The sequence below is a fragment of the Erinaceus europaeus genome, chromosome 1 (assembly GCF_950295315.1).
Source record: "Erinaceus europaeus chromosome 1, mEriEur2.1, whole genome shotgun sequence".
Classification (NCBI taxonomy): Eukaryota; Metazoa; Chordata; class Mammalia; order Eulipotyphla; family Erinaceidae; genus Erinaceus; species Erinaceus europaeus.
The window spans coordinates 60,553,369-60,579,508 of NC_080162.1; the positions used below are offsets into that span (position 1 = coordinate 60,553,369).

Genomic DNA, 26,140 nt, shown 5'->3' on the forward strand with positions numbered 1-26,140 from the left:
TCATCTACTATATTCTTACCTTTAGGTTTCTGATTATTAAACAATTTTTTCTCCTTTATATCTTAATGCTCTTCAGCCACCAACTTGCAGATGCTACCATGGTACCAACCTGACTTCCCTGGGCAGGCAATCTCACCAGTGTGTCCTGGAACCCTAGCTCCCCAGAGCCCTACCCTAGTAAGGAAAGACAGAAATAGGCTGGGGCTATGAATTGACCTGTCAATGACCATATCCAGTGGAGAAGCAATTATAGAAGCCAGACCACCCACCTTCTGCACCTCATAAAAATCTTTGGTCCATATTCCTAGAAGGATAAAAACTAAGGACCCTTCCAGAGGAGGAGAGGGTATATGGAACTTTGGTGGTGGGAATTGTATGGAATTATACCCCTCTTATCACACAATCTTTTCAATCATTATTAAATCACTAGTAAAATTTAAAAAATATATGCACTTATTTTTTGGGACTAGAAATAAAAGAGAACTCTGATTCAAGATACATTATCAAAGGAGAATTAATGCAAGGTGGTAATGAAGTATATTTGGGAAAAAGATTGGGGAAACTAAATAAGGGTTTAATAGATTCATTCTAGAGAAGAACAGTAATATTGTCAATAATACTAAACAGTAAAAGAGCAGTTATAGATCTTGTGGCATAGCAATGACACTGAGTTCTTATTTAAATGTAAAGTGATTGTAGGAAAGTGCATCATTTTAGGTACTTACTGACTAGAGTATAGTAAACATGACAGAAATAATCACTAATACAATTTCCACTCTCTTGGAAATACAGGAAAATTATATGTCCCAACCTTCCTTGAAGTTAGGATATGTAACTGGTACATTGTTAGTGGGGATGCTTGCTGGAGCAGTCCCTATAAATAGTGGTATGTCAAATCCACACAAAAATTTTGAAATGGAAATTCCTATAAACCTGCAATACTACTCCTAGTCATGTATTCAAATGAAAGGAAGATAATAATTGGAAAGAATATATGCACCTCATTGCCCATAGTACACTACTCACAATAGCCAAAATATGGACTCAATCTAAATATCATTCAATAGATGATTGGATAAAGAAGTTAAAGGATAAATACACAATGGATTTAAAAAAAAAAAAAAAAAGCATGGTGCCATTCAGGGCAAAAATAGATGTGACTCTAGGAGATTATGCTAGGTACAATAAGTAAAGAAGTGAAAGACAACTACTGAATGCTTCAGATTTGAAATATAAATGACTAAAACAAAAGAAGCTTCAAAAATAATAACCAAACTGACTCATATTTTGTGGAAATTATAAAGCGTATCAGAGTAAACAGAGAGGGAGAGAGGGAAGGAGTCTAAGTTAAAGGACTATTTTGATGGAATGGCACAAGAACTTTAATGGTGAGTGTGGTGAGTTAAATACATACGTATATAGGGAAAAAGCTATACTACTAAAATCTATAATATTGTAAACCATTATTAAATCCATTAAAAGTAAGTAAATACTTATTGACATTATATTATGTGTCTGGCATTATGCCATTCTATGGATAGTAAGTGAAAGATCTATTTCTTCTAGAGCTCATAAAGCATGAAGTAGAGTGAATTTGGGAAGGAGCATCTTAAAGTACAATCAGAACCCAACTATTTTTTTTTTGCCTCCAGGGTTATTGCTGGGTTCAGTCCTGGTGGCCATTTTTTCCATTTTATTGGATAGGACAGAGAGAAATCGAGAGAGGAGCGGAAGATAGAAAGGGGGAGAGAAAGACAGACACCTACAGACCTGCTTTCCCGCTTGTGAAGCGACCCACTGCAGGTGTGGAGCCAGGGGCTCAAAGTGGAAACCTTGCACGAGTCCTAATGCTTCAAACTATGTCCCCTTAACCCAGTGCCCCACCGCCGGACACCCTCCCCCAACTTTTTTTTTTTTTTGCCCCTAGGCTTATCACTGGTACTTGGTGCCTGCACTATGAATCCACTGCTCCTGGAGACTATTTTTTCCCTTTTGTTGCCCTTGTTGCTTATCGTTGTTGTTTCTGCTGTCATTGTTGGATAGGACTGAGAAAAATCAAGAGGAGGGGAAGACAGAAACTTGCTTCACCACCTGTGAAGCGGCACCCCCTGCAGGTCCTTGTGCCTGTGCCATGTGCACTTAGCCCTCTGAGCCACTGCCCAGCACCCCCCCATTTTAAAAAATATTTTATTTCATTTTATTTTAATAAGAGATACAGAGAGAAAGATACAGAGAGAGACCAGAGCATTTCTTAGTTCTGGCTTGTGGTGGTGCTGGGGATTAAACCTGGGACCTCAGAGCCTCAAGCAGGAGAGACTTTTGCAGAACCATTATGCTGTCTGCGCAGACCTCCCCCCCCCCAACTTTTTTTTTTTCAAATCATTTTCATCAGTCTATCACTGGAGAAGTTCTGGTCAAAAGAAGTACCTTTTTAGGTGGGTACCCCAAAGCTTGTCGTCTTTGGTAGGGTTAATGTGTGTGTGTGTGTGGGGGGTGTCAGAGTTCCATCTACTACCTAAGTAAAGAAGTAGGTCAATACCACTGTGAAAATTACAGACCACATAGGGGAAAGGTCAGGACTTCTGGCAGCACTCAGTTCTCCAGTACCCAAGTGAATTCCTCTACAAAAGAGGGGAAGATAAACTTGGTTGTAGAAAACTGGATGCAGTGACTAGACTATTTACCAGTAATTTAGTTGATATATTGTGGCAGGCACAGGCCTGGAGACCTGCACCAACAAAGCAGAACCTCCACTGCTGCCAGAGCCTCAGTCTACAAAAACCTGCCTTTTTCTGGGAATTAGTATAATGGTTATACAACAGACTTTCCAATATGTCCTGGAGCCTCACCTCTCCAGAGTGCTGCCCCACTAGGGAAAGATAAGGATATACTGGGAGTATGGATCAACCTGCCAGTGCCCATGTTCAGCGAAGAAGGAACTACAATAGCCAGACCTTACACCTTCTGCTGCCCATAATGATCCTGGGTCCATGATCCCAGAGAGATAAAGAATAGGAAAGCTTCCAAGGGAGGGGATAGGATATGGCACTCTGGTAGTGGGAATTGTGTGGAGTTGTACCCCTCTTATCCTACGGTCTTGTCAATATTTTTTAATTTTATAAATATTTTTTTAAAAAAAGACTTTCCTGCCACAGGCTCCCAGATCCTGGTTCGATTCTCTACCCAACCATAAACCAGAGTCCAAGCAGTGTTCTGATAATTTAAAACAAGCAAAAACCAACCAACCAAACAAAAAACTTCCCTATCCTGTATATAGCCCCAACACTCAGCAGAAGGAGATCTGGCATAATGTGAATTACTGAGGCCTCTCTCCTTATAACTGGATAGCTAGGCAAGACAATCTGCACAGTAAATCAACAGTAGCAGCGAAAACCCTAGTGGCCAAAAATAATAAATGAATACTATGAAAATGCACTGAATATCATTAGTATTCATAGGAATACAACTTAAAAGCCACAGTCACAAATCTTTCACACCTGCCAGATTGGGCAGATTTTTTATGTCTGAGAGGACAGAGGATATAGGTCAAACAACCTCAATTTCAATTTCATTCTTTGCTTTTCTTTCTATCTTTGTATCTTTCTATCTGAAAAAGCCCAGAGTAGTGAAAACCCAGTGAGGACAAAGCAAAAAAGAGAAGAAACAGAGAAGGAAAAGCACCAAATTAGATCCATTTGGTACCAGGAATAAAAGTCAGGGTCTCGCACATAGTGAAGTGTGTACTCTTTCTGCTGAGCTATCTCCCAGTTAAACAACTTTTAGTGAAAGTTCAGTGAAACATCTTTATTTTTAAGTCATTGGTAATTTGAATTTGTTAACCTTTGTCCCAGTAAGAACTCAACCATTCTTGACTTGAACAGAAGGTATATATTTTAACCCCGAAGAGGGTCAAAGAAACCATAGTGTGAGCTTCTTTTCCACCAAAACCTTGAGTTGTTAAAAGAATGATGATGGCTCAGTTCATGTACTAAGCTACATTTCATGTAAGCCTGGCATACATCACCAAGGTAACATAAAATAAGAAACCTTAACTCTATGTGAACATCAGTGTGGGCATGTACAAACTGGATTTCTGGTTCTTTCCTCTAGTTTTAGCTTTAGACAGTAACCCCTGCCTACTTCAAGTATACCCTTTGCCTCTTATCAGAAGAAGAGCAGACTTGATTATGGTTCTCTCCTACAGTCTGCTCTCTCCAGAAGTTGCCTTCATTCTGGGTTGAAAGGAATGTCCTGGAAGCTCATTGGTTCAAGAGTAAGGAAATGGTTGCCTAGCAACTGATTCCTGACCCCTTTCAGAACCGAAAAGAGAAAGCTTGTGGGCCAGCCACCTAGTTCTGCCTGTGTCACAGTGAGGAAGATTTCTGCATAAGAAAATATGAAACCCTTGTCTCTGTTAATAGAGATAATGATCATTCTTGGGGCCACAGTTAAAAGTAAGTTCTTATCTCCTTATGGATCCTATGAAGATCTTTTCTCTTTAACAGCACTAAGTATAAAAGTAATTAGAGGATCAGAAGTCAACTCAATATTTCAACCAACATCACTTTTGGATAAATACTGTAAAATAACCAATAAGTGTCCTCAAGGTAGCTCACCTGAGAGTGTCTGCTTTGCCACGTGTGTGATCCAGATCAGACCCTGACCCCTGTACTGGGGGAATCTTCTGTGCTATAATGTCACTCCCTCTGTTTCTATCATTATGTTTCTATCTGAAAAAGTCAGCCTGGTATTGTGAAACCTCAATAGCAACAAATAAAAAAAATTCAACAAGATATATGGTAATGATACTCTCATTTAGAACAATGCTTGATAAGGATATTTGAGAGAAAGAAATGGGGAGAAATATTGAGAAAATGGTAATGTTATAGAATTAGTGGTATTTGAGATGGTTCATTCAGTTTTATTCAATGTAAGTTAGTTCATGGGCCTTAAAAATAAAAGTATAGAGGGGAAGGGAGAGAGCATAGTGGTTATGCAGAAAGACTCATGCCTGAGGCTCCAATGTTCCAAATTCAATCACCTGCCCCACCATAAGCCAGAGCTGAGCAGTGCTCTGGTAAAACAAATAAATAAGAACAAAAAAAAAAAAAAAAAGGTTTAGCAATGACACACTTGGCAGAGCATAGATGTTACTTTTGACCGGAATTTGAGCCAAATTTGACATCCGTGATTGCTTCTCCACTGGACATGGGCATTGGCAGGTCAATCCATACTTCTAGCCTGCTTCTATCTTTCCCTACTGATTTTTTTTTTTCATAACTTTTTTTTTGCCTCCAGGATTATAGCTGGGACTAGGTGCCTGCACCACAAATCCACTACACCTGAAGGCCATCCCCCGCCCCCGTTATTGTTGTTGTTGCTGCTGCTGTTATTGGATAGGACAGACAGAAACTGAGGGAGAGAGGAAGGTGTATGGGGGGGCAGAGAAAGATAGACACCTGCAGGGGCCAAGTGGTGGTGTACCTGGTTGAGCACACATTACAAAACCCAGGTTCAAGCTCCCGGTCCCCACCTGCAGGGGGAAAGCTTTTCAAGTGGTGAAGCAATGCTGCAGGTGTCCCCCTCTGTCTCTCTCCTTCTTTACCTCCCCCCTTTCCTCTTAATTTCTGGCTTTCTCAATCCAATAAATAAATAAATAAATAAATAAATAAATAATAAAGACACCTGCAGACCTGCTTCATTGCTTTTGAAGCAACCCCCCTGCAGGTGGGGAGCCAGGGGCTTGAACCCAAATCCTTATGCTATTCCTTGTGCTTTGCACTCTTGCACTTAACCCAGTGAGCTACCACCTGCCCCAAGCCCCCAGTGATTTTTTAATTTTTAATAGGGCTCAGCCCTGGCTTTTGATGGTGCTGGGGATTGAACCTGAGATCTCAGAGTCTCAGTTTGAAAGTTATTTATTATCCATGTTCATGAATAAGAAACTTAATATTTTTAAATTATTTATTAATGAGGCATGGTAGGGGGAGAGGGGTGAGAACCAGAGCAACATATGTGTTGCTGGAGATTGAGCTTCAGAACTCATGCCTGAGAGTTCAACATTATGTCACCTCCCAGATCACAGTAAACCTAATATGACACTCCTGACTTATGGATTCAATGCATTCCATATCAAAATTTCAACTGTCTTCTTTCAGAAATTAACTAAACAATTAGAGAGGTAGTAGATAGTATAGACATAATATTTGTGACCTTGGGTTAAATAATGATGTCTTAAATATGTAACCATATGCACAATAAAAAGAAGGAAAAAACAGATAAACTAGGCATTCAAAATTAAGCTCTTTCCTATCCCACTGGGGAAAGATAGAAACAGGCTGGGGGTATGGATCGACCTGCCGATGCCCATGTCTATTGATGAAGCAATTACAGAAACCAGAACTCCCACCTTCTGCATCCCAAACATTTTTTTGATCCATACTCCCAGCAAGGGAGAAATGTTAGGGGAAGATGACCAGTGGCTTCTGAACTTCAATTCCATCAGGTCGCAGAGAGAAGTAGAAAGGAAGGACATTCAGAAGTAGTAATAGATATAGGTGTGACTTAGGAAGAGAAGGCAGGACCATAGAAAAATGGGCAAATATGTACAAATAAAGACATATAGTTATAGAAATAATAGTTAATCCATATCTGCAACCTTAGGAGAACTACTGTAGCTTCCAGTGGACGGTATGGGGACACAGAATTCTGATGGTGGGAACAGTGCAGAGTTGTACCCCTGTTATCTTGTAATTTTGTAAACCAATATTAAGTCACTAATAAAAATTTTAAAGACTAAGCTCTTTTATACTTCAGAGAGCATTAAGAAACTGGAAAGGTAATCTATATTTTTTCTACAAATTTTATTCCAAATATTGACCTAATACTCAGAATATATAAATTACTGTTATTAGTCATTAGAAAAATAACAAACAATTTTGTAATGGAGAAAAGAATTTGGACATACTTTTCTTCAAAGAAGATATACAAACTATCATCAGCTGCATGAAAAAAAATGTTCAAAACCATTGATAATTTAAAAAACACAAAGTGTTTGGTGTATTGCACCAAAATAAAAGACTCTGGTGGGGAAGGAGTTTCAATCCTAGAACATATAGGCAGAGGAAGACCTAGTAAATTTTACTGTCAACTGTAAACCATTAACCATCCCCATAAAGAAAAAAATGTAAACATACACCCACACACACAAAGTGGAGATACAATGAGATACTATAACACACTCATTAGGTATACTTCTTCTTTTTTTTTTTGCCACAAAGAGTATCATTGGAGCTCAGTGCCTTATGAATCTTGGCTCACCCCAACTTCCTCCCCTTCTTTTTTTTTTATTCTTTCCTTTAGAGAGAGAAGGAAAAACACTGTAGCATGCACAGCTCCACCACTTGTGAAGCTACCCATTTGTATGAGTTCCAATGTGAAGGCAAGGGCTTGAACCTGAGACCTTGTGGATGGTAACATATGTACTTTACTAGATAAGCTACTTCACACACACACACACACACACACACACACACACACACACACACACACACACACACCCTACTCAGTTTTTATACTTATTAAAAAGCAGGAAAGGAAAAAAAAATTTTGATCAGATAGTGGAGAGATAAGGACCCTTGAAAAAATCCAGCCAGTGAGCAGAATATAAGACTTGCGTGCCTAAAGCCTTGGGTTTAGCTCTGTATACACTGCTCAGTCTCACCCTCACTCTAAATAAGTAACTAAGAGGCTAGGCAGTGATGCCTCTGGTAGAGCACAAATGCTATAAAGTTCAAAGTTCAAGGACCCAAGCTCAAGTCCCTGGGGGGGGGGGGGGCTTCACAAGTGGTGAAGTAGTGTTTCAGATTTCTCTCTTTATCTCTCCCTCTCTATCTCTCCCTTCTCAAATTCTCTGTCTTACCCAAAAATATAAAATAAAACAAAAAAATTTTAATGATTTATAATTAAAAGTAAGTATTAAAAAGATAAGAAGGGGAGCGAGTGGTAGCATAACGAGTTAAGCACACATGATGGGAAATGCAAGGACTAGGTTAAGGATCTGGGTTCGAGCCCCCTGCTCCCCACCTGCAGGGGGGTCGCTTCACAAGCAGTGAAGCAGATAGGCAGATGTCTATCTTTCTCTCCACGTCTTGGTCTTGCCCTCCTCTCTCGATTTCTCTCTGTCCTACTCAACAACAACAACAGCAATAACAACAATAACACTAATAACAAGGGCAACAAAAATGAAAAAAAAAATGGCCTTCAGGAGCAGTAGGTTCATAATGCAGGCACTGAGCCCCAGTGATAACACTGGAGGCAAAAAATAAAAATAAGAAGGGGAGGAGATGGCATAATGTATATACAAAAGAGTTTCATGCCTGAGGCTCTGAGATCCCAGATTTAATCCACCACATTAGTGCCAAGAAGATGGGAATGATCAAAGGTACCAAAGAGCTGAGAATGGGGAGGTCAGACAAAGACCAACAAATATTCATATCCATACATATTCATCTCCTAGCCCTGTTCTCTTTTAAAAATTTTTTTCAAGCTATTTTTAAAGTTTTGGATTAATAGTGATTAATAAGAGTATAAGATTATAGGGTATCCATCCTGTATCCACAATGCATCCACCACTAAAGTTCTGTGCCCCCACCTTCTTAAAAATCACCACCAGAGTTCTTAGAGTCTTAGAGATAGTTTGTTTGCTTTTGGTTGCTTTGTTTTGTTGCAAGTTCATGCTCTTCAATTCTATAGATTCCACATTATGTAAAACGTGGTAGTTGTCTTTCACCTCTGTATTTTATTATTTTTTTTTATAAAAAGTGAAAGATTTATGTGATATGAAGAGAAACCAGAGTATTGCCTCTTTATTTATTTAGCTAAGCATAATCACCTCTAGTTCCATCCACTTTGTCCCAAAGGACACAATATCATCTTTTTAATTGCAAAGTAGCATTCCATAGAGCACATATCCTATAACTTCTTTAGCCTATTATCTGTCAGTGGCATTTAGGCTGCTTCCTTCCAATCTTTGGCTATTGAAATAATGCAGCTGTGAACATAGAGGCACATCTATTCCTTCAAATTAGTGTTTTCATACCTTTGGCTAAATACCCAAGAGGATAATTCTATTTTCTTTTTCTTTCTCTCCCTTCCTCTCTAAGCCAGTTCTTAAGGTCAGTAGTATAGTGATAGAGTGCAGGACTTGTATACATGAGTTCCATAATTCTATTAGTAGCTGGAATAAATGTGTTCTCTGTATCTCTTTCTCTATGTGTCTCTGGTTAAATAAATAAATATTAAGGACACAAAGATCAACCCTTTTAAACTGACATATATCTTGAATATGAATGCATTGCCTTTCTATGCACTTTTTCACTTGATGATAAATGAACCTTGCTTTCACCTATATAAAATTCAAAACAGTCCCAGTAATAGCAACAGCATTTCCACAGCAGTAGAATATTGCTTAGCTGTACTGCTTACAGTCAGCATCCACTGAAGTATGTCCATAAATTGACCTCTATATGGCCTCTTTCTAGACCTGACAATCAGCTAAAAATGATTGCTAGACAATCACTTTCTTTATTTAAAAAAATTAATTCTATGTGAGTGAGAGCAAATGAAAGAGGAGGGAGAGGGAGAGGGAAGACAGAGAGGGAGAGGGAGGAGGAGAGGGAGAGGGAGAGGGAGAGAGGGAGAGGGAGAGAGAAAGAGGGAGAGAGGGAGGGAGAGGGAGAGGGAGAGAGAGAGAAAGAGAGAGAGGATCACAACAGCACTTACCTATGGCACTTAGTATTCAACCTTAGGAAATTGTTTTCTGACTTCTGATTACTGTAAGATTGATGAACTATTTGCCTCTATCAATATGGTTAAAAAGTTTCTTGGTAGTTAAGTATCTGAAGAAATCTATAAAGTTCCTATTTTACAGTATTTCAATTTTTATTTTATTTATTTTTATTTTATTTTATCAGAGCACTGCTCAGCTCTGGCTTATGATGGTGCTGGGTACTGAACCTGAGACCTCAGCATCTCAGGCATGAAAGACTTTTGCTGGGGCCCTATTCAGGGAGTCCTGAAATTCCCAAACAGATGTAATGGGCCCTCTCCCCATTGGTACCAGTCATTCCTAGCAGGAACAACACAATAGACCCTTTTGTGGGCCCCCAGATAGGACCTTGCCCTCAACTTGGATCAACAATGGTAGAGAATGTTCCATACTCTGAAGGAAGGCTGTACAATATAGTCTATGCTACACCTGAGCAAGATGGGTCCTGATATTGGGGCAGCTTGGAATGTTCCTACTCGTGACCACAGAATGTGAGCTCAGATCTACAGGGATGCAGAGGTCACATAGGCTCCCAAGAATATGGGCCCCAAATCACATCAGATCGATGAGGTTTACAGTCAACAGTATTTATACACCTTTCCCATATTTGGGAGCTATTCTCTTCCCTGATCCAGCTTTCTGATCCTTCTGCTAGCATGACATCACCTCCCTAGATAATAATTAAGATCCACTTGCATATCAGATTTCAGGCTCAGGCAAAAAACAAACAAACAAACAAACAAAACCACTAATATAGCCACAGGCCTTTTGGAATATAACTAAAATATGCCTACTAGCTATCTACAAAATGGAGGGCCCCCCAACTCTTCATCTGCACTATTCCAGCCTTTAGGTCCATGACTGGTCAACAATTTGTTTGGCTTTGAATGTTAACTCTCTTTTCAACCACCAGGTTCCAGATGCTAGCATGATGCTGATCAAACTTCCCTGGGCAGACAACCCCACCAATGTGTCCTGGAGCTCTGCTTCCCCAGAGCCCTTCCACACTAGGGAAAGAGAAAGACAGGCTGGGACTATGGATCAACCTGTCAATGACCATGTTGAGTGGGGAAGCAATTACAGAAGCCAGACCTTCAACCTTCTGCATCCCACAATGACCTTGGATCCATACTCCCAGAGGGTTAAAGAATAGGAAAGCTATCAGGGGAGGGGATAGGATACAGAGTTCTGGTGGTGGGAACTGTGTGAAGTTGTACCTCTTTTATCCTATGGTTTAGTCAATGTTTCCTTTTTATTTAATTTTTATAATAAAATATTAAATTTAAAAAAATTATATAAGAGAGACTTTTGCATAAACATTATGCTATTTCCCCAGCCCAGGAACATCTTTTCTTGAAGAAAAGCAGTATATTATGGTGATATTGTTGACTATAAAGTGTTATTGCACTCAAGTGCCTAGCAATGAATTTTGAGCAGGGCTGGGCAAGATAAAAGTTTGCCATTGTAAATGCCCCAAAGCATCTGTGCACTGAATTTGAGTAGACTTGGATGGTAGTAGTGGTTCATGGTTACAAGTGTCTAGCAGCAACTATAGCACTAAGGACATATAGGTATGGACAGTTTTCAGGAAATCTATGGAGCAATTATACAGTAATACCCTTGTGCCAAGTTTCAAGTCAACATGAGTAAGACTAGATGTTCAGAGTCATGTGTTCCTATCAGTGAATATGACTTTGAGGTCAAATGAATCTATGTGGAAACCTAGGGTTCAATGTTGCAGGTGTCTACTGGCAGCTGTGCATCAAAACTGAGCTGGTCTGAGTAAGACCATATATTCTCAATTGTTATTGTCCAGCAATAGTTATTGTGCCAAGTTCTGGAAAAGATATCAAATAGACCTGGAGGACTATTTGGGATTCTCTGCTGTGTGTACCAAAATAAAGCAGACCTAATTAGGATCAGGCTCTTGTGGTTGTGAATGCCAAACAATGGCATGGGGCAAAAGCAGGCCTGAGTGGATCTGAATGGCAGAAAATTGAGATATGATGTGAGTATCCTGTAGCACCTACACAGGAAAAGCAGATTTGCATGTGTAACCAGGATAATCAGGACTCTAGTTGACTTGGGAGTTTGTGGATGTCACAGTTTTGCAGGGCTGGGCAAGGTGGGAATTTAAACTGACAAGACACCAGTAATGGGATGAAACTGAAAGGAGAGTAAGACAGTCCTAGATGGTTTATGGAGTATCAACTCCCTACCACTCTATCTAGTAGGTTTCATCTTTATCTAGAGTTAGATGGAGCACTCCTCAGGGATTTACCCCCAGTATCTGTTACTATGGAAACCAAGGTTCAATGGCATCCACCAGCTGCTCCCATCCAGGTTGTGAGAGGGACATAAAATGGTAAATGGTATGTCTATAGAACTTATAACTTAAAGTTCCCTGTTCCTAGTACAATGTTATAAGTATAGGATTGTAGGATTGGGGATGCAGGGATGTGGTGCAAACCTACTCTCTGTATACCCCAAAGAAAGTTCCACATCTCAGATATCCCTTCTCAATTATATCAGCTGCCACTCAGCAGGATATCTTTTCCTGGTGTGGGTATCTCTCTTTTTCCTCCCTGACTGGTAGTTCTCATTATTCCTTGCTATGGAAACTCTGTTCATAAAAGTTTCAGAGTGGTTTCTGGGAAAACTGTTATCTACTTTATTTTTTCTGTAGGAGATAAGCAGAGCTTCCTCAATCCTCCATGCCACCATAAGCCAGAGCTGAGCAGTGCTCTTGTTAAAAAAAAAAAAAAATTAACACAGCTTCTATTCAATCTTTTTTCCTCTAAAACTATTCAAGAACTAATAATAAAAATAACAATCATGAATTACTCTCTGTTCTAGACATTAATAGACTATGCTTGACATCCTTCATGAATTACCACTATCTAAGGTTGCTGTTAAGCTTATATAGGAGATAATTAATAGAAGGAAGATTATCAACAATACTAGAAATTATTCAATCCTTTCTATTCAATTGCTCATTCACTATTAACCTAGTCCCCCAGTAGTTTTAGAATTTATGGAAATTTTACTATCTTTGCTCTTGAAGGAGGAAGTTGAAGAAGAGGCAAGCTGAGCAAGATGAAAAAATTGAAGGTTATGAACTACTTAATCTTTTCAAGACACTAAAGTTATGTAAATTATATTTATAAAAAGCTATTATAGTGGCTGGAAAAGTGACTCAACTGCTAGAACAATAGACTTGTTCACCTGAGCCTCCTGGTTCAATCCCCAGCATTGCATGTGCTGGAGTGGTGCTCTGGCTCTGACTTCTTTCTCTCTGTGTCTCTCTGTCTTACGTGAAACTATCTCATAAATTTAAATAAATAGAGATACTCTTAAATTTTAAAAATGTATTATGTTACCATTTTATGAATATAAGTCATTGATCTACTATCAAATATGTAATGCATCAAAATGCATGTATTGACTAAATTACTGTTTTACTATATATCATTTGCTAAGCTTACTGTCTCTCTCAATTTCCTTTATGTTTGTATTTAGAGACTCTGATAATGTCAAATTTTGGTCTGGTTGTGTAGAAATACGACTGAAAATTATTTCTGTTGAGAGTGAAATGCAACAGCTCCCTTCTCTGTTATAAATTTTGCTATATAGATACTACCAATTGTTATATAACTGAAATTGGTCTCAGAGATTGAGCTACTCTCTGGACAGAGGTCAGAGTGTTGTCTGAGGGATGATAATGTAAATCACTCCAATTTTGTGAGGCAATGGGAAAAAAGAGTTTCAGAATTGGAGGGCCTAAGGTGAGTAGGAGAGATTAAAGTTCTGTCTCTGCTCTTAATAACAAAGAACAGTTTTTTTTTTTTCCTCCAGGGTTATTGTTGGGCTCGGTGCCTGCACCATGAATCCACCGCTCCTGGAGGCCATTTTCCCCCTTTTTGTTGCCCTAGTTGTTGCAGCCTCCTTGCGGTTATCATTGCCATTGTTGACGTTGCTTTTGTTATTGGATAGGACAGAGAGAAATGGAGAGAGGAGGGGAAGACAGAGAGAGAGGGGGAGAGAAAGATGGACACCTGCAGAGCCCGTGAAGCGACTCCCCTGCAGGTGGGGAGCCGGGGACTCGAACTGGGATCCTTACGCCGGTCTCTGCGCTTTGCGCCACGTGCGCTTAACCCACTGCGCCACTGCCCGACCCCCCAAAGAACAGTTTTTAAGGAATATAGCACTTGTGGGGTTGTATGTATGATGACACCCTTGGAAAGTAGGGAGAAAGGTTTTGTGAAATTCTTCCCCAAAAAGGAAGAATGTAGTTGTAATATTAATAAGAATGTAGTTGTAACTACAGGAAGAATGTAGTTGTAATATTACAGAACAGGAGATATACCTGTAAGTACTGGACTATATATATGCCTTTGACATTTTCTCTGTTCTTCCTTGGGATTATTAAGTTTATTTTCAAAGTGCCTGTCTATTGTTTTAGACGTACTGAGTAACCAAGGAAAAAGGTTTTAAGAGAAAGTTGGTTGCAGTAATTTTCCAGTAAGAAAAAGATTTAAAAAAAAAAAAGATATTAGTAGGGTGTGCTTTTTTAAGTACTTGCATTGTGCAGCTTTGTAATTTTATTTCCATAAGGGAAGTTCTCTGCTAACAAGCACTAATACCACTGATTTTTTTTTTAAATAAGTCTTTGTAAAGGATAAAATTAACATTATTTAGCTGCCATGTCTCTAATTAAACATCTGCTCAGGTAGGTACAGTATTACTATTCCAATTTATAGGAAATGGAGGGCTTTACAGATCAAGTGACTTATTGAAGGTTACATGGCTAAGTAAAGAACTGTGAACTATTATCAATAAACATAATCCTTGGTGATCTCTAAAACTAAATATTTAGTGAATGAGACTAATATAATATAACTACATAGGTAGATATAGATACAGACATAAGGCTTTGCTAGTGCTTCACCACTCAGGTTAACTTTCTCTTCTTTAGATTTTTTATTTATAAAAGGAAACATTGACAAAACCATAGGATAAGATGGGTACAACTTCACACAGTTCCCACCATCAGAACTCTGTATCCCATCCCCTCCCCTGATAGCTTTCCTATTATTTAACCCTCTGGAAGTATGAATCCAAGGTCAGCTTCTGTTGATGAGTGGGATCATCCCATACTCATCTTTATCTTTCTGACTTAGTTCACTTAACATAATTCCTTCTAGCTCTGTCCAAGATGGGTCAGAGAAGGTGGGTTCATTGTTCTTGATAGCTGCATAGTATTCCATTGTGTATATATACCACAGCTTTCTCAGCCACTCATCTGGTGTTGGGCACCTGGGTTGCTTCCAGGTTTTAGCTATTATGAATTGTGCTGCTATGAACATAGGAATACACACCTCTTTTTGGTTGGGTATTATGGAGTCCTTGGGGTATAACCCCAGGAGAGGAATTTCTGGATCATATGGAAGGTCCATGTCTAGCCTTCTGAGAGTTTTCCAGACTGCTTTCCACAGAGTCTGTACCAATTTACATTGCCACCAGCAATGTAAAAGGGTTCCTCTGTCCCTACATCCTCTCCAGCATTTGTTGCTGCTGTCCTTTTTGATGTATGCCATTCTTACAGGAGTGAGGTGGTATCTTAGTGTTGTCTTAATTTGCATTTCTCTGACAATCAGTGACCTAGAGCAGTTTTTCATATGTTTGTTAGCCTTTTGGATCTCCTCTGAGGTGAATGTTTTGTTCATTTCCTCTGCCCATTTTTGGATGGGGTCATTTGCTTTTTTTGGTGCTAAGTTTGCTGAGCTCTTTATATATTTTGGTGATTAGTTTCTTGTCTGATGTCTGGCATGTGAAGATCTTCTCCCATTCTGTGAGGGGTCTCTCTGTTTGTTTAATAGTTTCTTTGGATGTGCAGAAGCTTTTCAATTTGATGTAGTCCCATTGGTTTGTTTCTGCTTTAGTCTTCCTTGCAATTGGGTTTGATTCATCAAAGATGTCCTTGAGGTGTATGTGGGAAAGTGTTTTACCAATGTTTTCCTCTAAGTATTTGATTGTTTCTGGTCTGACATCTAGGTCTTTGATCCATTTGGAGTTGATTTTTGTTTCTGGTGAGATCCAAGGTCATTGTGGGATGCAGAAGTTTGAAGGTCTGGCTTCTGTAATTGCTTCCCCACTCAACATGGTCATTGACAGGTTGATCCATAGTCCCAGCCTGTCTTTCTCTTTCCCTAGTGTGGAAGGGCTCTGGGGAAGCAGAGCTCCAGGACACATTGGTGGATTGTTCATCCAGGGGAGTCTGATCGGCATCATGCTAGCATCTGGAACCTGGTGGTTGAAAAGAGAGTTAACATTCAAAGCCAAACAAATTGTTGACCAGTCATGGACCTAAAGGCTGGAATAGTGCAGATGAAGAGTTGGGGGGCCCTCCATTTTGTAGATAGCTAGTAGGCATATTTTAGTTATATTTCAAAAGGCCTGTGGCTATCCTAGTGTTTTGGGGGTTTTGTTGCCTGAGGCTGAAATCTGATATGCAGGTGGATTCTAATTATTGTCTGGGGAGGTGATGTCATGGCTGGCAGAAGGATCAGAAAGCTGGATCAGGGAAGAGAATAGCTCCCAAACATGGGAAAGGTGTATAAATATTGTTGACTGTAAACCCCATCGATCTGATGTGATCTGGGGCCCATATTCAGCTTGGGAGCCTATGTGACCCCTGCATCCCTGTAAATCTGAGCTCACATTCTGTGGTCATGAATAGGAACATTCCAAGCTGCCCCAACTTCAGGACCCATCTTGCTCAGGTGTAGCATAAACTATATTGTCCAGCCTCCCTTCAGAGGATGGAACATTCTCTACCGTTGTTGATAGCATAGCACATGCCTTGCATGTACAAGGTTTTGGGTTCAAAATGTTTTAAGATTTTATAAACATTTTTTGTATATTGCAGATGTTGAAGCAGAAAAACATAATGAAAAGCAAAATGAAAGGAATGTCACCACACAGGTAAATATTTTACTGAATTGGTATATTTTCCCAATGCAAAATTGAGGTTATATGCTTATAAGTTGTAATTGTTCAGCATACTTTTAGATTTCTCAAACAACTAATTGTTGATTTTTTTCATTCTATCAATAATTATTATTTAGTCATGCAACAAATACTTATTAATTATGTTGTAAAAAGTCTGTTGTCAGATCTGAGACTGCTCATAAGCCATAGCTTGAGATCTTAAATATTAAAACAAGAAGGATAAAGAGTAATTTGGCTTAAAAAGTTGCATATGGGGGCCAGGCAGTCATGTATCTAATTGAGTGCATCTGTCATAATGTACAATGACCCCGGTTCAAACCCTTACTCCATACCTGCTCTCTATCTTCCCTTCTCCTCTCAATTTCTCTCTGTCCTATCAAATAAAAGGAAAAAATAAAAAAAAAAGAAAAAATGGCCATAAGGAGTAGGCACTAAGCCCTAGCAATAACCCTGGTGGAAATTTAAAAAGAAAAAAAAGTTACATATAATTATTGAATTTCCATTAACTTTATGTCATCTTGTGATAACTCAAAGTAAGAGATTCAACATTTTCAGTCTATTCTTAGTCTGCAACTAATGTAATCCTGTTAATATAAATCAAGTTCAGGTCATTTCTAGTGGTTTTCAATTCAGGCAGAATAAGACCCAATGTCTTCTCTATTCTGCTCTCACTCTTTTCCTCTAGCATCATCTCCTTCCACTACTAACATTATTTAGTCCATTCTAAATATAATGGATTCTGTTCTACACTTCAGAAACTCTACGTATGTACCCATTTTTCTGTTCTTTTTGTGTGGAGCATCCTTAATCACAGGTACTCATGTGGTTCACATTCCTTACCTCTTTTTGCCTCTCTGATTATATTTTAACCTTATTGCTTTATTCTAATCATTATCTTGGGTGATATTATAAATGGAACTGTTTCATTAATTTTATTTTGACTGTACATCCACAGAGTGTAAAACTACAACCAATTTTATGTTTTTACTGGTTTTTTTTTTTTGGGTACAATTCTGCTAATATCATTAGGTATAGCAGTTTTATTTGTGGATTTTTTTTCTTTTTAAAATTTTTTTTGTGAAGACTCATTTACTTATTTTTTTAAATACTTAATATATTTATTTATTTGCTTATTCATTTATTTTACTTTATTTGGACAAAGAGAAACTGAGAGAGAAAGGGAAGATAGAGAGGAAGACCTGTAACTCAGCTTCACCACTTAGAAAACTTCTCCCTGTAGATGGTGACAAGTGATTTGAACCTGGGTCTTTGTGCACAGTAATATTTGTGCTCAACCCAGGGTATGACCCCATACTTTCTTTTTCTTTTCTTTCTTTCTTCCTTTCTTTCTTTCTTTCTTTCTTTCTTTCTTTCTTTCTTTCTTTCTTTTTTACTAGAGCACTACTCAGCATTTGCTTACAATGTTGTAAGAAGTTGAACCTGGAACACCAGAGCCTCAAACATAAAAGTCTTTTGTATAGCCACTATGCTATCTCCTCCAGCCCCATTTGTCAAACTGCATAGCTTTTTAAACATTTTTTTATTGGAGGGATTGGTAATTTACAGTCAATAGTAAATACAGTTGTTACTACATGTGCAAAATTTCTCAGCTTTCTGCAAGACACTCTAATGCCTCACCTAGGTCCTCCTCCACCATCATGCACCAGGACCTGAACAACACCCCCCCCCAACCACCTCCCTGCCCTAGGGTCCTTTACTTTGGTACAATACACCAAACTCAGTGCAAGTTCTGCTTGTCATTTCCCCTTCTGTTCTTATTCCTCAACTTCTGTCCATGAGTGAGATCATCCCATATTCTTCCTTCTCTTTCTAGCTTGTCTTACTTAACATAATTCCTTCAAGCTCCATCCAAGATGAGGTGAATGTGAATTCATCATTTTTCATAGCTGAGCAGTAAAATAAAATAAAATAAAATAAAATAAAATAAAATAAAATAAAATAAGAGTATCTGAGCATTCCATCATGTCTATATACCACAACTTTCTTAGCCATCTATCCATTGTTGGACAACTAGGTTGCTTCCACATTTTGGCTATTACAGACTCTCATGCCTGAGGCTCCAAAGTCCCAGGTTAAATCCCCCCGCATCAACATAAGCCAGAGCTGAACAGTGCTCTGGTTAAAAAATAATAATAATAATTAAATAATAATAATAATAATAATAATAATAATAAAAAGGAACCATTCTCATCTTAGTTTTGTGACCACAAGCTTCAAGTTGGCTTTCAGGTTTCCCTGCAGATCTGAACTTCTCATTAGTCTAAATTATTGTCTCCTATCAATAAGGCTACTATTTGAGATGTTCTCCTTTTTTCTCAGTGTCCAATATGCACCCCTCATTCTCAGCTGATGACTTTCTTTTTTTTCTCTTTCTCTCCTCGTTGAGAAATTAGTCTGAGGAGCTAGTCTACATCATAACTCTATCACACCACTGGTATCTATGACCAGTCATGTACTGCCTCAACTTCAGACGCTGTCTTAGCCACATCTCACCCAGTAGAGCTCACTTTATTATGCACTGAGTTCTGGTTTCAAGCTCTGATACCACATGAGAGCTCCATGAACTTCACAGGGAGAGCTATATTGTTGTGGTGTTTTGGTCTTCTTCCCCCCCCCCCACGCTCCTCTCTCTAAAATAAAATAAAATAAAATAAAATAAAATAAAATATAACTGATTGGTTACTACTGAAAAACTGAATATCCTCACACCCAAAATTGTACCTCCCTTAATGTCTCTCTTATCAGCAAATGATACTTTAATTCACCAGATGCATTCCAACATTCCAAATGATTATAGGCTTTAAATATATCCTCCATGCTATTTCTATGACATCAAAAATACCTCCACTTTAAAATCTACTTTTCCCTCTGCCTGGTTGATCTGCCAGGTGATCTCACTTGTTGATCTGCCAGGTAATCAGCTTGTTCCTTCTCAAAAAAAAAAAAAAATTAAAAACAAAGTTTTTCTTACCTGCCTATCCAAAATAGCTTGCACCAGCACTTTCTACTTTCTTACCCTGACTGTATGTTCATATGTTTTATGATCTTTGTCATTTTGCAGTTTTATCTGTAGGTTCAATACCTAGCACCACCATAAACCAGAGTTGAGCTGTGCTTTGATTAAAAAAAGTAAAATAAGGGGAAAAAAAGAAAGAAAAGAAAAGAAAGAAATTGACAACAGCTCTTGTAAAAGTTAAGAGGGAAGGTGGTGCTGAACTTAATGACAATTATTTGGCATATTTTTTGGTTTTAATCTATGTGTTGAAACATGCATACTTTTAGATATGTTTAACTGTAGTTTTCTGCTTCTTTCATGTAAAAATGCAGGATGTGAATACTTCAGTGTGCATCAGTTATTTGTTTAGAAAGTTGTAGAATGCACTCAGAAATTCACAGAAGTGTTATATTCTATATTATTAATATTACGAATACATTTTTAAGTTTTCCCTTTTTACTTTCAGCCTTACTTTTCCCCACATACTAATATTTATGCTTGGATAGCTACCTACTGTTATTTGAGAACTTTAGAAGATTGATGTGCAAATGCCATACAGAGAAATACTTTCAGTTTTCTACAACTCAAGCTCTCACATATGGTAAAGCATTCACTTTACCTACCTTATTCACTGAGCCATCTTCTACCCCCTACTCATTGTTTTTCTTTGCCTTTCTTTTCATTGTCATTGAGGTTGCATCACTTTATATATCACTAATACCGATAGCATGGGGCATATTACTCTCTGACACTAACTTGTTTGTTTACTGGTTTTTGTTTGTCTTCTCACAGATGAACAGAAGTTCTGTAAAGTCAGAAATTCTTGTCTTATTTGCCACTCTACCTTCAATTTCTAGTGAATACTCAGCATAAATGTGTTCAATAAATGAACTTCTAATTTATGTACCTCTTTAAAAATAAGATTGGTCAAGCTGGTGAGGTAGCATAATGGTTATGTAAGAGACTTTCATGCCTGAGGCTCCAAGATGCTAGATTTAGTCTACCATAAACCTGAGCTAAGCAGTGATCTGGTCTTTCTGTGTCTGGATCTCTCTCATTAAACCAAGATAAGCATATATTTATATATATTTATTTATTTAAAGTGTTGGTTCATTATTTGATTATTTTACACTTGCTGCCTCCCAAAATCCATTTTATGAGGCTACTAATACCCCATTAACATCAGTCATGTTGGTATTATTGAATTTTTATTAAAGAATAAGCATGGGGTTAGGATGCTAACAGACAACAATTAAGGTATAAGAGGTGCTAAAATTACTCTTTGCTGTCTTTAAGTAAAATTGCCCTACAGTATTATCTACTGAAATAAAGAAATATATATAGTCTGCTTAAGAAATTTTAAAACTGAAAAAATAAAGAAAGAAAGAAAGAAAGAAAAGAAAAAAAGAAATTTTAAAACTGTATTTTAAAAAACATAGTGTTAGGGCCAGGCAGTGGCGCACCTGGTAAAGTGTGAATGTTATAGTGCACAAAGTTCTAGGTTCAAACCCCTGGTCCCCACCTGCAGTGGGAAAGCTTCATAAGTGGTGAAGCAGGGCTGCAGGTGTCTCTCTTCTCTCTCTATCTCCCCTACCCCTCTCAATTTCTCTTTGTCTCTATCCAATAATAAATAAATAAAAATATATTTTAAAAAACATAATGTTTATTTACTTCTCAGGTTCAAAACATCATAGTTAGCTGACAAACATAGCTTACTAATAAGTGAATTAAATAGCCAGAATACCTGTGTAGTTTAGAATCTCACAAAGAAAAATATAGTCAATTAATAATTTAGTACTAACTATAAATAAGACTCTTCACATACATTAACTTACTTGATCCCCACAAAAAGCCAATGAGGCAGGCAATATTATAAGTCATATTTTAAGGGTAGGGGTAGATAGCATAATGGTTATGTAAAGAGACTCATCCCGGAGGCTCCAAAGTCCTAGGTTCAATCCCCAACACCACCATAAGCCAGAGCTGTGCAGTGCTCTGGTGTTTCTGTCTTTCTCTCTCTGCACTGCTCTCAAAAATAAAATACTTAAAATAATTATCCCTTTAAAAATCATATTTTAAATGCACATTTTAAAAATTATATTTGCAGTTTCCACTTACTATAAACTGAGTTAAAGAGTAGTTAATTCACTTTCCCACAGTTAGACATACCTTCAGTTGATGGTAAATAGAAAATATTGGGGTATAAATAATTTTTTTAAAATTATACAACTCAGGGATCAGAGAAATAACTTACCAAGTAGAACTCAGGCCTTGTCAAGTGTGTAGTTCAAGTCCAAACCCTGGCACCACATGGGAACTCTACATCACCAAGAGAAAGAAGTTCCTTGCACTGGTATCTACCCTCTCTCTGTGACCCTCTAACTGAATGAAAATGAGTGATAAAATTGTACATGTACAAAACTCCAATTCTACAAACAAAAGCATTTAGCTTATGATATGATCGTGTATAATGGGGATTTATGTTTCTGTCCTATCCAACAATAACAACAGCAGTGACAATAACAACAGAAAAATGGCCTTTAAGAGCCGTGGATTTATAGTGCAGGCACCAAGTCCCAGCAATAACCCTGGAGGCAAAAAAGAATAACTGTAATCATGATACTCTATTCAAAATGTGAGCTACACTAAAAAGTTTACAAAGTGTCTATAACTAATTGAATAAATTAAGCATGATATATGATACAAAATGATCTTACCTCTTTATAGCTTAATGAGCTAATACTAACCAAGAAAGACAGAAATCAAGAGCTAAAGAAATGGACATCACTTTGTAATAGCATGAGAAATGAGGCCCTTGGAGAGAGCCAGACAGTGGCACACCTGATTTAGTACAATTTTTCCAAGTGCAAGGACCCATGTTCAAGAGCCCAGTGCCCACCTGCAGGGGGGAAGCTTCAAAAGTGGTGAAGCAATGTTTCAGGTATCTCTTTCTCTCCCTCCTATCTCCCTCTTCTCTCTTGATTTCTCTGTCTTATCAAATTGATGATGATGGTGATGTTACATTGTTTTAAAGAAATGAGAATCTTGGAAAAAGAAATTTGAGTTGGATCTGGGAACAGGAATGATTATTTGAGGTAATAGGCAAGATGAAATCATGAAAATTGTGTAAGGGCAAGTAGGAAATCAGGAAGTAGGAAAGAACCTATTCCATTTGGAGGACACAGAGCAGAAGAGTTTGGCTATTGTGTATATTTTGTAGATGTGAGAGTTGTGAGAAATAAGGTTAATATGACATCTCTAGGACAGTCTGAAGAATCTTAGATTCTGTACAGAGGAATTTAATTGTATTCTATTATTATTGAGGACTGAAAGTTTCTGAGTTGGGCAGTGATATGTACAAATGGATGCTTGAGAAAAACTCATTCAGCACAAATCTTCAGGATAAAGGGGTGTGAAGAGGTATGAAGACTAGGTATGAAATTATCAAAATTTCATGTCAGTGGCACACTAGGTTGAGCACACATTACCATGCACAAAGACCTGGTTCAAGCATGTGCTACCCAGCTGTGGTGAAGCAGATATGCAGGTGTCTCTCCTACTTTCTCCCTCTCTACCTCACCCTCTTCTCTCAATTTCTCACTGTCCTGTCAAATAAAGACAGAAGGATAGGAAGAGAGAAAGAAAGAAAGAAAGAAAGAAAGAAAGAAAGAAAGAAAAAAATTAAAAAAGGAAGAAAGGAAAAAATTGCCACTGGGGACAATGGATTCATATTGCTGTTGGCAATTTAAAAAAAAAAAATCATGCCAGTCTGATTATAGTTTATCTGTAAATGGGGCTTTGGAGCTTAAAAACTTACTTCTTTTTTTTATATTTATTTTATTTATTTATTCCCTTTTGTTGCCCTTGTTGTTTTATTGTTGTAGTTATTATTGTTGTTGTTGTTGTTGGATAGGACAGAGAGAAATGGAGAGAGGAGGGGAAGACAGAGAGGAGGAGAGAAAGATAGACACCTGCAGACCTGCTTCACTGCCTGTGAAGTGACTCCCCTGCAGGTGGGGAGCCGGGGTTTGAACGGGGATCCTTATGCCGGTCTTTGTGCTTTGCGCCACCTGCACTTAACCCGCTGCGCTACAGCCCGACTCCCAAAAACTTACTTCTAAAGCACATATTTTAAATTTGGAATCTAGGAGAGAGAAAGAACCAGACATCCCTCTGGTACATGTGCTGTTGGTGTCCCTCTTTTTCTCCCTCTTTTTCTCTCCCTCTTTCTCTCCCCTATCCTTTCTCAATTTCTGTCTCTATTTTAAAAAAAAATGTGAAGGGAGATAGGCGGTAGCATAGTGGGTTAATTGCAGGTGGGGCAAAGCATAAGGACCGGTTCAAGCCCCTGGCTCCCCACCTGCAGGGGAGTCGCTTCTCACAGGCAGTGAAGCAGGTCTGAAGGTGTCTATCTTTCTCTCCCCCTCTGTCTTCCCCTCCTCTCTCCATTTCTCTCTGTCCTATCCAACAACGATGACATCAATAACAATAATAACTACAACAATTTAAAAAAAGGACAACAAAAGGGAATAAATAAATAAATATTTTTTAAAAGTGAGAGTTAATGCACTCTTATGTCTGGTGCTATATTCACTGCACCACCTCCTGAACTACAAACAAGTTCTTTGTTCAATGGATGCTGTGCAAATAATGTATTTTCTTTGGATACAAATTTCTTTTGCAGTGCAAAAGTTATTTTTTATTTAGAAAAAAAGCACAAGAATTAGATTGCATTATGCTTGTGCTTTTGCCATGAATAAATAAGTTTTCCACTGTTTTAATTCATTTAACTACTATTAATCACAAAATTTTAATTTTCTTTTTTTTTATTAGACAGGATAGAATGAAACTGAAAAAAGGAGAGAGAGGTAGAGAGAGAAAAAGAGAGACCTTCAGCACAGCTTCACCACTTGGGAAGCTTTCCTCCCTGCATGTGGGATACAGGGACTGAAACCCAGGTCCTTCTGCATGGTAACATGTGTGATCAACTGGGTACACCACAGCCACACCCCAGTAACAAAAAAATTTTAAATGATGTGAAAATCAATCGATCAATCAATCAATCAAATCTTATGTTGTATTTGTTTGGCTTTGTATGTTAACTCTCTTTTCAGTCACCAGGTTCCAGATGCCATCAGGATGCTAGCCAGGCTTCCCTGGATTGAAGACCCCACCAATATGTCCTGGAGCTCAGCTTCCCCAGAGACCCACCCTACTAGGGAAAGAGAGAGGCAGACTGGGAGTATGGACCGAACAGTCAACACCCATGTTCAGCGGGGAAGCAATTACAGAAGCCAGACCTTCTACCTTCTGCAACCCTCAATGACCCTGGGTCCATGCTCCCAGAGGGATAGAGAATGGGAAAGCTACTGGGGAGGGGGTGGGATATGGAGATTGGGCGGTGGGAATTGTGTGGAGTTGTACCCCTCCTACCCTATGGTTTTGTTAATTAATCCTTTCTTAAATAAAAATAAAAATAATAATAATAATAATGAAAAAATCTTACGTTGTGAGAAAAAAATGTTTTTCCTTTGTAGGAATCTGTGAACGAAATGAAGCAATCTCTATCACATACACTGGAACGAAGAAAACCAAATAAAGCAATAAACAAAAGAGAAAATCTCTTAGAAAGAAAGAGTCTACAGACACTCAGAATAAAAGGAATTCAAAAAGATCTCTCAAAAGCAAAGAAAAATAACTGTAAGTAGAATTTCCTTTCACAGGTAAATTTAAAATGACAATATAATCTACAATCAAATTTGAGAGTTAACTTTCTGAAAGGCTCAGAACATAGTCATGAATATTTGTAATTGTAAAGTCTTACTTTTTTCTGTTCTTCTTCTTAGATTCAGAATTTACATAAAATAGCAAGTAAGATTGATGATTACGACTTATTGATTTAAAAAATCCAAAATTATCACCTAGTCCCCTAATTGAGACACATAAACTTTAAAGTTTGAAACACATAAATTTTAAAGAAAATAAAATTTCATATAGTACTCTTTTTTTCCCTCTAGTTTAGCATCCTAAAACTCTCCAATCATACCTGATTAACTGACAGATTTCTCAGGCTGCAAGAATGATCTAGGGGCAATAAACAATGTCTTCACAGATTCTGTGTGCAAAAGTTAACTGTTACTCAAATAGAACACATGCGTAATTTTCAAAATTTTCTATGTTAATACATGAAATTTTTCACTTTTTTACATGGTATCTATGAATTTCTAGTTTGTATCACAAACTAGATAAAAAAGGGAAATATTCTTGGGCAGGAAAATTTAAGA

At 38.0% G+C, this 26,140-nt stretch overlaps 1 protein-coding gene across 3 annotated transcripts in view; it reads left to right on the forward strand.

Moving 5' to 3' along the window:
- The first annotated feature begins 4,369 nt into the window (after nucleotides 1-4,369).
- Nucleotides 4,370-26,140, forward strand: part of SEL1L2 (SEL1L2 adaptor subunit of SYVN1 ubiquitin ligase) — a 106,446-nt gene continuing 84,675 nt past the window's right edge. For all 3 annotated transcript variants that reach the window (XM_060202913.1, XM_060202921.1, XM_060202931.1), the window contains exons 1-3: nucleotides 4,370-4,454; nucleotides 16,758-16,813; nucleotides 25,394-25,556. In XM_060202913.1, coding sequence (XP_060058896.1) covers nucleotides 4,397-4,454; nucleotides 16,758-16,813; nucleotides 25,394-25,556 — 277 coding nt within the window. In that variant the 5' untranslated portion in view covers nucleotides 4,370-4,396. The remainder of the gene's footprint in view (nucleotides 4,455-16,757; nucleotides 16,814-25,393; nucleotides 25,557-26,140) is intronic.